The sequence below is a fragment of the Centroberyx gerrardi genome, chromosome 15 (genome assembly GCF_048128805.1).
Source record: "Centroberyx gerrardi isolate f3 chromosome 15, fCenGer3.hap1.cur.20231027, whole genome shotgun sequence".
Lineage (NCBI taxonomy): Eukaryota > Metazoa > Chordata > Actinopteri > Beryciformes > Berycidae > Centroberyx > Centroberyx gerrardi.
Window position 1 is genome coordinate 29,479,004 of NC_136011.1, and position 12,002 is coordinate 29,491,005.

Consider the following 12,002-nt stretch of genomic DNA (forward strand, 5'->3'; position numbering starts at 1 on the left):
TAAAAGAAGTCTATTTTATTCAGTTATAAGCTGGTGACATTTTAGATAAGAATGTTCCTCTTTTCCCATTTGACAAATGTGATATTTGTTAAAACACATTTCTTTCTTCTAAAACACTTTCTCAAGCCAGACCATTTTGTTCCTTTACATAAATACTGTGTTATGTGTGTTTTTACATAATTATATTGACACTTTACATACATGACACATACAGGTGACTTTACATACAAATGTTCCCCTTTCCCATTTAAAAGATGTAATATTTCCTGTAAGACACTCAGCCCAGACTGGTCTACCAGAAGGTTTTATCAACAGTTCCTCAAAACAAAGTGTGTTATGGTGTTTTTACATAATCACATAGATATTTTCGTGGATAAAATCATAATTTGAGTCAATTGTAGTCTTTATATATTATTGTTCCACGTTATGTAAAAGATGTTGTATTTGTAGAGACGTGTAAAACTTACTTTAAAACACACAGTCAACCCAGATTGAATTTATCAACAGTTCTTGGACCGAGGTTTTATGTTTTTGCATAATCATAATGGCACTTTCATAAAGTTACTTTCATGGTCAGTTATAGTCAGGTGGCTTTACATAGTAATGTTCCACCTTATTTAAAGTGTGGAATATTTGTCAAGGCACAGGCAAAACTTCCTTAAAACACTCTTAGTCAAGACAGATTGGTCTAAGGTTTTATTAAGAATTCCTTGGCATAAACAGTGTCTTATAGTATTTTTACATAATTATATCTGCACTTTCATAGATAAAGCTATTTTCTTGCTCTGTTTAAAATATGTACAGTAATGTAAAGACAGGTTTAAGTTCCTTTAATCCCTTTATATACCCCCCTCCTCGTCCTCCTCCTCCTCGTCCTCCCAGTAGAAATGGAAACTGGTTGGTGAAGCAGGTCAGCTCAGCAGTGGAAGAGATGCTGATATGTGGTCAGTTTTGCAACAAAAAAGGCAATACGAGGATGCTGGGAAGCTGATCCTTAATCAGCACTCCAGGTTTGAGGGACGAGACTACAGGATATCTGTGTGGCCAATCAGAATTCAGCGTATGAAACAGTAGTATGTTGTAGCCACCAGGTAAAATAAAAAAGATATTCAAGACAGCTGAAAATGTAGGCCAGGGTTAGGGGTTCAATTCCCCTGGGCTCAATGGTTACAGCATATTCATATAACAAGTTGACTAATCATATTCCTTTCCTAATACTTTTGTTCCTCATACTTTTCCAGCAGGTTGGAGTTTTACCACATTTTTCAGATGCAGAGCTGCTCTGAAGGCAGAAATAATCTCACTTAGTTTAAAGCAGAAATTCTGGTCAAAATATAAATAAAAAACATAAATGGCATTGACTTCTTTTCATGATGATGGAAGGTCAGCAACTGGCTAACTATCTTACCTAGCTAGCTACAGGCTAGTACGGCTAGTTTGAGGCTAACTAGCTAGCTCAAATTCACAATTTAGTATGGATTTAGATTAGATTGTATTTTTTCAGTTAGCAGCAGAGCGCTAGGCTTCATAATATTAGCTTCCTCCTCTCTTACCTCTTGCCTTTTTATTGGGCATCAGTCCCATGTTACTGTGGTTCTTTGGCTCCGCCCACTGAGATTATTATATTATACTCTATCAACAAGGTTATTTCTGCCTCCAATAAATGTTTGTAGAACTAAAACTCCAAGCTAACCATGTAATGAACATGGATTGAAAAGTAGAGCAAGGCACTGTACTACCAGGGTTGGGGGTTTGATTCCCACTGCAGCCACCCAGGCTAAAGACGTATTCACTCATGTACTGTTTAAGGTGCCTTAAATAAAAGCCTTCACCAAATAGAATATAGCAAATGTTAAATTCTCATTATGTATGCATCTCACCCCAAATTCTGACTCCCTACAACAACATGGACTCCCTCACGCCTCAACAAGCCCCTCCCACCCAGAGTTTATGAGCAGTGTCTTTGGACCGGCTGTCAGTTGCCCGTCCAGCAGCGCCCTCAGGTGGCCTGGTGGAGCAGGAGCCCAGCGAACACATTGTCCCGTGAATTCACCAGCGTCCCTTCTCTCAGTTCCAGCTGAACCTCCTCTCCCTCCCTCAGGACCAGGAGACCCAGGCGGGTGACGGGCCCCGCCTCCGTCACCTCCTCCCGGTGGAGGCAGGCGAGAGCGCCCCCAGACTTCCTCCTCAAGCCGACGTGGGCGGGGCCCGGGCTCAGGTCCAAGGTGAGGACGAACAGGTAAGTCCCGTTCACCGGAGCGGTGAAGGAGCCGGTGTGGGAGTAAACCTGGCCGCGGTTCAGAGACGCTTCAAGCACGAAAAAGCCGCTGTCCTGGACGTTCTGTTGAGACGCAGCCAGGAACAGCAGAGGGTTCTCCACTAGCTTGGGTAGGACAGGAACGTCACCTGCGGAGAAAAGGAAGAGCATGAGTTTTGATCAGTTAACTTTCCTGCCAAGTACTCCATACAGCAAGTCTGTTGATTGACACATGATGCACAACAAACTTCCAAGAAACCAAAACCAAGGTCCTTTCTCAGTTTGCCTTCTTGTGCATTCTTGTGTCCTCATGACGCGTTTTAAGTGATATCTGAACGGCCGAATCACAGTTCCAAAACAAAAAGAATGCAGAGGACGGAGGACGGACAAAGATCCTGGAAGTTTACTTGCTACCCGAGGATGAATCGAATGGTGACTTGGGCAACGAAAACCAACAGGAAGCCCTAAGATTCATTGCAAGAACGCCGCCTCACATCCAAACAGTGCTACAGTCCAGCGTCCAGAGCCGGTTGAAACAGATCAGAAAATGAACAACAGGGTGTCTTAACGGATCGCCTGTGATGTCAAGCCCACAGTCCATCTCAAACTGTAAAGATGCTTCTCTGTTCGCTTTCATGAGAGTTCATTCTCTCCAAGAAAGCTTGGGCAAAAGTATCGACAGTCTTGTATCTGATATTTAGCCCAAGAGCGGTCTCAAGAACAACACTGACCGTTAGTTCTCTACACTTGTCTGTCTGCCATTGTACAGGCCCAATGGAAATCACGAGTGTAACCTCATCACATAGAATAATCATTTGTGGCCCACTGGTGAATGATGTTCTGAGGAAAACTGATACTGAAACTGAAAATTGTTCGTAGACTTTGTGATACAGTTCTACAGTTCAAGTTCTCTTCTCTTTGCTTGTACCCCTTAAAGACAAGAATTACCTTCAAGATCCTCCTCGTCACCTATAAAGCACACCTACAAATAATATTGTTATACTTCTTGTGTAAGAGGAGGAATGTCTGAGGTCATGGTTGCTACAGAACAGCACCCTGGAGCTGGTGGGGCTTCAGTGTCTTGCTCAAAGACACTTCAGCAGGGTGGGCAACCATCTTCCACCCTGCTGCCTCAAGATTTGCTTTATGCATTTTAGGATAGGTCATATACAACCAAGATTCCCCGTTTACCATGCCAGAGTGCATCCAAAAGCCAAAGGGGGTAGTATTGTAGGGCCAGAAGAAAGACATTTGCTCTGATTTGGTACTTAAAATATTAAACTCAGACCCTAATCTGGCAGATTATGACATTGTAATATTAGTAATATTTAAGATTATGGCATGGTAACGTGGTATAATATCGTCATGGTCGGTAAAAACCTCAAACTTTCATATGTTTATTTCAGTTGAAGTATTACAGGCTCCTCTGTGGGTTGAGAAAATTCTCTGGCTTCTTGGATTTATGAAACCCTTTCAAAACCCATTAGATAACGCATCATCATCAAGCTAAACACAAGGCTGTTTGTCTTAGTTCCTGAGCAGTTGACATTGTGGAGATACAAAGTTTTCACCTGACAGTGGCAATATGTTATTTGAGGAGACCCGTGTAAATCAAGCTTCTGGCCTGAGCTCAAAACGATTGAGGTTGTACCCACTAGGAGGCGACATTGACTCAAATTTAACAAACCAGACTAGTTAGATGATGGCAAATGCTAAAATGTGCATTGGCCTTTTCTAAAAGCATTCATCAACACAAAATTGTGACACTGCTCAATCAATTTATACTCATCCATGTGGTCTAAAACATCTCTAAACCCAGTAGGCTGTACTGTAATCTTAGGTTGTGTTTTTTTAGCTGACACTCTTTTCCAGAGCAACTTACAGTGAATGACCAGGTACGGTAAGGGTTCTGTGTCTTATACAAGGCTACTTCGGCAGAACCCATGGCTGTTGCAGGGATTGAATCTGTGATCATAGGTTTCGGGAAAGTCTCTCCAACCCCAGAGCCTCCCTGCTTCTCTTAGTCCTTTTTGACTAAAAGAAGCAGGAAGGCTCAGGGGTTGGAGAGACACCATGTTTTGGTGCTAAAAACAGAATCTTATTTAACTTCATGGTTACATTTAGAAACTTAAAAGATGAATACCAGGCCAGATTTTACCAAGAGGTGGTACTGGCTTTGCTTTGTCCCATCCATCACTTTGAGGTTTACACAGAGCAGATCACAGGTTCATTCCCTGCAACAGCCGAAATGTGGCCGTCAACAGCCATGTATCCTGCCAAAGTGTCCTTGAGCAAGACACTGAACCCAAACCTGCTAGGAATTTAATCTTATTTTACTGTTACCCTTCCTGTAAGTCACTCTGGGTAACAGTGTCCACTAAATGCCTAAATTGGGAAATATGAAAATGTTATCATTTCAAGCGAGTATCCTTGAATTAACTAAATAATAATGTGTGAATTTTAAATGATTTGTGATGTTCATTTTCTTGGTGGAGGTGGAAGGATTGTGCCTCTGTTCTGGTTCAAATCCTGGATTGGTTGGGAAAATCCGGTAGGGGAAAGTGAATTAGAAACCAGAAATATGAACTTCTCTAAACCCCCCAATCAGCCCCTTAATCCCAATTAGTCCAGTGAAGCTGCTTAGTGGCCAATGGTCCTATTGGTGAGTTTGACGTTACGTCACATGACGTTTACCAATACTCATTTGGACCCACTGCAAATTGCTTTTGATCGATTTTTGTCTGTTCAATAAGACAAACTCACCTGATGTGTCCCTCCTGCTCCGAAGGTTTCCTCTCCCATTGGATCCCTCCGTCCCTCCTCTCTTCGTCTCCGCACCTTTCCTCTTCTCTCTCTTCCCGTCTTTGTTCTTCACCAGGTTCCACAGTTTATCGAGGTCCAGCGTGGCGTCGGATCCCGCCAGCACCTCGGCGTTAATGAAGACGTTCTTGAACACCCTGAGGTGCTCCTCCAACCCCCTCCTCAACCACATCACCTCCGCCTGCAGCTTGGCCTCCACGCCACCAGGAGCCGCCTCCTTGTTGTTGTTGCTGTTGTTACAGCCGGCCGGGCAGGGCTTCTCCTCCAGCCGCCGCACCTTGACCCCCAGCTCCTCCACGGTTTTCTCCAGGCTCCACAGATCTCCTCCGTCTCCTCCGTAGTCCAGGCGCCTGCCCTCGGGATGGAGGAGCTGGCGTTCCCTGGCCGGACCTCCGCTCCTCCTCGTCAGGCCGCCGGGGAGCCAGTCGTCTGGGAGGTGGGAGGAGGAGGAGGAGGGCTGGTCAGCAGCCGGCACCTCCTCTCTGCTTCCTGGGAGTGGAAAACAAGGAGACAAGCAGGGTTGAGATAATGGAAAAAATGTAGACAACCTCATAGTGGATAGGTAGATAGATAGGTAGAACAGTAGGTCGATAAGTAGCTAGGTCAATAGATAGGTAAGTTGGTCGGTCGGTAGGTAGATAGGTTGTGGGTAGGTAGACAGGTATAGGTCAAGAGTGATCCATATCTCCTTCATCGTCATTACTTACTTACTGACTATAGGGAAATTTCTTTGCAGTGAAAAACACACGTTGGCGTGGCAACAGGGAAATGTCCATAACAGGTAAAGTGAAAAAACTCCACACATATGTGTGGTAGTAGCCACACACTGGGCCTGGGACTATGGATTAAATACAAAATAGGATCTTTATTGAAGACCGTCATGAGCTACGCGTTTCATAGCTTCATCAGGCTCATCCAAGCTGTATGAGAAACACACAGCGCATGGCGGTCCTCTGTTGTATTGAATCCATCGTCCCTGGTGGGTACAACCACACGTGGAGTTTGTGGCTTTAGTTGTGATGACCGTCTTGCAGTCTCCAGCACCTCTTGACCTAGAGTATATGCTGTGCACCAAGCTTTATCTTTTTTTAGCAACCTCAACAGGTTATAGTAACTAAAAGTAAAAAAAGCTCACTACAGTATCAAAAGCGTACATCACAGTATCACAGTATCGGAGTATCGGAGTATCGGAGTATCGGAGTAGACACGTTAAAAAGTTCTCTGAGACAGCCCAGCCGGGCCGAGTCGATGAAGGCATGAATGAGTGTTTCTCTCACCTTGCCTGTCGCCCTGCAGGGAGTCGAGCTTGTGTGCGCTCAGCTGCTCCTGCAGGTGTTGCAGCTGCTCCTTCAGCACTGGGATGGAGTGCGCCTCCTGGTCCAGGATGGGCCACTCCATGAACTCCAGCACCTCCTCTCCCAGCAGCAGCTCCAGGACGTCGCTGTGGCGGATGGCGTCCTTCAGCAGGGAGGCGAATGAGCTGGATAGGTGGCGCATCTCCACCATCAGCCTGCGGTCGGCCTCCTGCAGGCTGGACACCTCCGCCAGGACGCCCGCCACCGAGCCGCTCAGCTGGGTCAGGTTGTGGTGCATAGTCCTGGTCTGGCTCTGCTCGAACGCCAGGGACTCCTTCACCTGGTGATGATGATGATGATAGCGAATGGTAATCATAATGCTTGATTAAAGAGTTTATTTCTAAAATGCTATACATCCATTTTGTGAAAGTAATTTTTAGGACAAATTGCGGAAAGTGGACACACACAGGAAAGAAAGTTGCACACACTTTTGTTTTTTAAAAAGGTTATTTTTGGGGGGGCATTTTTGGCTTTATTTGACAATACAGAGTCAGGAGAGACAGGAAAGACTGCATGTTTACAGCCTATATAAAGTATGTTCACCTGCTCGTTGAAGCTTTAATAAATATTTTGATGTTGCTTCCAATCCCTTTATTTTGATTTATATACCCTGTGCCTCTTTGGTAGCCCCTTTTCTCCCCACTGTTTTTTTGACATGAGAGAGAGGGGGATGACATGAGACAAAGGTCTTGGGTCCAATTTGAGCCCAGGATGTCACAATTACACGGTACGCGCCTTAGATCACTGAACCTCCAGGACGCCCCAGAAGTTGTACACTTGTTTTAGCATGAATGCCTTCGTCAGGGTGATTATGAATGGCTATGCAAGGATATTTATAACTCTTTGATTTTGAGGGACGGACACCTAAACCTGAAGTTTTAGATCGCTTTTTCTTTTTACTTACCTGTTGGAGGCCATGTTGTAGCGCCTCCACCGCCGGTTCCCAGTCGCTGGCCTCGTCCCAGCCCCCCGCGTCGCTGCTCCCGTCCAGAGCTAACCGGTTCTCATTGGCCAGCTCCGTTACGTTGGCCACGCCCTGCTCCAGCTGAGAGATGGCGGCCTTCAGCACCTTGCAGTCGCAGTCTCCAGACGAGTTGGAGTTCTTGTAGAACGCCGTGTACAGGTAGTCCACGTCGCTGTCCATCTCCTGCAGCCGCTGGCCCTGCTGGCTCAGGTTCCCCGCCAGCTCGTTGACCCGGGTCAGGACCGTCACCTTGGCCGCCTCCACCTCCAGGCCCGTCTCCATGAACTGGATCTGGCTGTTCCGACCCGTCTGGGCGATTCGCTCCTCCAGGCCCTTGAACTCCCTCCTCAGCTCCTGGATGTTCCCTAAGGTCACATCCACATCCTCCACCAGGCCGTTCACCTGGGAGACACATGAGGTTAAAGAAAATAAAAAATTTAAATTCGGTCATTATCTACTCATCCTCATGCCAGTCTTCCTCTATTCAGCTTCCGCATTCCCAAACCTGGTGAGGTTTGTGTGTGCGACAGTGCGCGACTTCTGTGGCGACATGATCTTGTGAGGTTTGGGAACACGGAAGATGAATACAATGGAAGAAGACTCAATCTGCATTGAGTTGGAGTTTTCCCTGGAATTTTATTTTTGTCAGGGTGGAAAAGCCTCTGAAACAGCATTTAGACCATCATGGGACACTAAAACTAATTGAAACCCAGGAGAAAAAGAGGAGAAGGTAGAGGTATTTTTGTTTTACCCACCGTCACCGTGTTGTTGACCACCGTGTTGTCCAGACGCTCGATGGCGTCCCAGAGGGCCGAGGCGTCCAGGGGCTGCTGGGGCTGCTGGGGCCAGGGGGGAGGCAGGGAGGGAGGGGGGTGAGCCGGGGAGGGAGGGGGCGTTCCTGGAGGAGAGAGGTGATCTTCTGCCTGGCCTATCTGGAGATCCTCAGCCATCTGCTCCTGGTCCAGTTTCATCTCTGCCAGCGTGGCGTTCATGGCCTGCAGGCTGACCTGGGATCAGGGACGGGGGCTTTGAGTTTAGTCTTAGAATTTATAAGAGATGGCTTTAATTGAGTGTTGAACTGGGATCAGTTTATCATACTTGCATTGCTGCTAAGCACTTTGAATGTTTAGTTTAGTTTAGTTCAGTTTAGTTTAGTTTAGTTTAGTTTAGTTTAGTTTAGTTTAGTTTAGTTTAGTTTAGTTTAGTTGTTCCCCATGATGAAATCAGGAGAGGGACTATGGATCGACCCTGGTCCATCCGTCTGTCTGGACAATGATGCGTGCCATTGCTCCATTGCTGCATTTTCAAAATTACACTGGTTGGCCTAAAGGGGGCGCCACAACATTTGTTTAATTGTCTGCACAATATTTCAGATGCTGCTAATCTGATTTCCATGAAACTTAAGTGAATGATGCGTCTCATTGCTCCATTCTGGCATTTGAAACAAAACAGAAATTTCGAAACAAAACTCTCTAGATAGTCTCTTTCTTCTTCCTATCAATAGTACCATGATTGTTATTTGAAGAATACTCATCTCAAATAAATGGCTTTATTTTCTATACTTTTGGAAGTGAGAGCTGCCCCAGTCGTCCACTGACCTGCAGCATCTTCTGGTTGCGTTTCAGCTTCATGTCGATGTCCGTCTTGAAGCTGGTGAGGTTGTAGTGCAGCATGGCATGCTGGGAGTGCAGCCTGTCCTCCATGTCGGCGCGGTGGCTCTCCAGCTGCCTGCGAACCTCCTCGATGTGTTTAAACGTCTCGTCCAGTTCGGCTCCTTCCTCCCGGAGCTCCAGGCCTCGCAGGGCGTCTCCCTTCGGCGCCGGCTCCGCCCCCGGCTCCGCCCCCGGCTGGTTGCTCCTCAGCTGGGCCACGTCGCGGGACAGCTCCCCTACCTGCCGGCTCAGGTGCTCCAGGCTGCGGTTGAAGCCCTCCAGGACCGGCTGCAGCTGGGACATGACCAGGGCCATCATGTGGGGCAGGGGGAGGGCAGAGGGGCGGTCTGGGTAGGGCAGAGCGCCGGCCTCCACCTCATCTGGACCTGAAACACAGGGCAGAGACACAAAGTCACATGTGGAAACCTGCATGTGAATTGAAAGCACATGTGCTTTTTGGACACATGCTGGTTATCATATTTTTCCCATTGACACTTTCACCTGCGAAATGTCTCTTTGCATGTGAAATGAAGTTTTCACATGTGAAACAAATATTGACAGATCTAATGGCAGGTGAAAATGTGAAAAAAAAGTTCACATGGAAAAAAACCCTCTTTATCTAGAAATTGCATTTTTTTTTACATCTGAAGTGAAAACTGTCACGTGACGTCAGAATACAAAGTGAGAAAAATTGTTCACATGTGAAAACCAACATGTGTCCAGAAAGCACATGTGCTTTCAAATCACATGTGACTTTTTTGTAAAGGAGGGAAGGTCTTGAAGGAAGAGTTCACCTCAAAATGAAAATCCAGCGAGTAACTAGTCAGTGGAAACTGCATTGAAGTTTGTATAAAAACCAAACACACAGCGAGTTCGCCCCCGTAGCTCCACCTCAGCTTTCTCACAAACTTATAACAGGGTTCTTCTTTTTACAGCTCCAAAAAGCAAAAAGCGTCCATCAAATTTCTCTATCAAACAGCTCATGCAGCATAATCCAAGTGTTTTGTAGCCAAACGATTATACTGTGGCTCCAACAGTCCAATATTTACCTCATTATGGTCTATATTTTCCTCACTGACAGCAAACAGACTCTGCCTCCACAGCGCAGAAAATATAGTCTCAGATAAATGACTAGAATGTGAAATTCACAATTAAATCTCCTGTTTTGACTAAAATGTACAAAATGCAGAGATGTGACCAAGTCAACTTTGGTCACAGCTGTGTCTAAATGTAGAACAGCAAGTCAAGTCAGAACAAATCAAGAGTCCAGTATCAATTTAATATCTTAAAGAAAACTAAATATCTAGGACTTTTCAGTGCAATATGGTTTTAATAGGATAAAAACTTGGTAAGAGCATCATGAGTTTGATTTCTATAATCAATAAATTCAATCATTCCATACAAATTCAGAAAACAGAATTTAAATTCAGTCGTCCGCTGGAACAAATCTCATCACTTTCAATCTAAGTAATTTACACAAACACAAGATCTCAAGTCAAGACTTTAGAAACCTTTTCAAGTCATCAAAGTACAAGTCAGAGTCAAGTCCCAAGTCACCAGAACCCAAGTCAAGTCAAGTCTCAAGTCTTCTCTTCATGCATCAAGTCAAGTCTCAAGCAATTAAAACTGTGACTTGAGTCCAAGTCATGTGACTCGAGTCCCCCCCTCTGACAAAATGTAAATGCATGTCCGTAGGTAAACAGTGTGACTCGGGTTCAAACCCACGCAATCTCAGCACATGTAGCGCTTCACAGGCAAGAACACATCGCTCCACTCGGCCCCCGGGGCGTTTCAGACGACCAACAAATGAAGCGGAGCTGGAAAACAAACGCCCCCCCGGGGTCGGTGTGTATTCTGGCACCACACCGGCTCCATACTCTCCTGAACCAAACGACAACAAACTGTAAAAATCCCCTTAATCGCCGAGCATTTCCTCTCCTGGAGACAAACGGCTCGTATCATTTCTGACACTAATTCCCCCGGATCGCCGGCCTCCCGCTCGGGCCGCACCGCGAGGTCGCCTGCGGCAACGACTCTTTGTTTTCGGAGGCAGGAGCCGAGCGGACAGGAATAGCGGCTGAGTTCGGACGCTTGGTTTGTTTTTCGACTCGGTGTTTATGGGAGAGGCAGAAACTGAACCGGTTCCCTTTCAGACCAGAAACAACCGACTACCGGCCCCGAGAGACCCATCCTTCACCCTGTGTGTGTGTGTGTGTGTGTGTGTGTGTGTGTGCGTCACATCTGAGCATGCATTTATGTGTGTTCTCAAGTATGCTTGTGTGACTGTGTGTGTATGTGTGTGTGTGAATGTGCGTGTCCTCAACGATGAGACGGTTCCTATGTGTGTGTGTGTATGTGTGTGTGTGTTTGCGTGCGTGTCCCCCTTTTCATTCCTGTGTGTGTTCACACCACACACGTATGCATTCATGTGTGTTTACATGCATGCACGTGTGTGTGTGTGTGTGTGTCGTTAAGAAAACAGGTTGTGATGAAAGAAGCCGAGATCACAGAGACCTCTGTGTGTGTGTGTGTGTGTGTGTGTGTGTGTGTGTGTTCCAACAGGTTTAGCCCCAGGTCTCTCTGGTCCCTGTCACTCTCCTCTGTAGACAAAGTCCAGACACGACCACCCCACACACACACACACACACACACACACACACACACAGGTCTCTGTGATCTCGGCCTCTTTCATCACAACCTGTTTTCTTAACGACACTGCAAAGACCAAAAAACTCAAACCATAGAAGAAGAAGATAACCCCTCCCCTCCTCGTCCCACATGCTGCGGTATGGAGGGGCCAAAGGTCACGGTACAGTGAGGTCATGCTGCGACGGGAAGCTGCAGGCTGCGACGGGAAGCTGCAGGCTGCGGGGGGCTGCGGGGGCGTTTGGTGGTTGAAATCAAACTCACCCCTGTTTGTTTCTTCTTCCTCTGCAGTGTTTGTATCTAGTGAC

At 46.3% G+C, this 12,002-nt stretch overlaps 1 protein-coding gene across 1 annotated transcript in view; it reads right to left on the minus strand.

Annotated features, from left to right (window-relative positions):
- Nucleotides 1-12,002, minus strand: part of mmrn2a (multimerin 2a) — a 52,689-nt gene continuing 40,687 nt past the window's right edge. Inside the window, exons 8-13 of the mRNA XM_078288651.1 lie at nucleotides 8,995-9,434; nucleotides 8,152-8,403; nucleotides 7,337-7,798; nucleotides 6,355-6,712; nucleotides 5,021-5,566; nucleotides 1-2,406 (exon numbers count right to left, since the gene is read on the minus strand). Coding sequence (XP_078144777.1) covers nucleotides 2,000-2,406; nucleotides 5,021-5,566; nucleotides 6,355-6,712; nucleotides 7,337-7,798; nucleotides 8,152-8,403; nucleotides 8,995-9,434 — 2,465 coding nt within the window. The 3' untranslated portion in view covers nucleotides 1-1,999. The remainder of the gene's footprint in view (nucleotides 2,407-5,020; nucleotides 5,567-6,354; nucleotides 6,713-7,336; nucleotides 7,799-8,151; nucleotides 8,404-8,994; nucleotides 9,435-12,002) is intronic.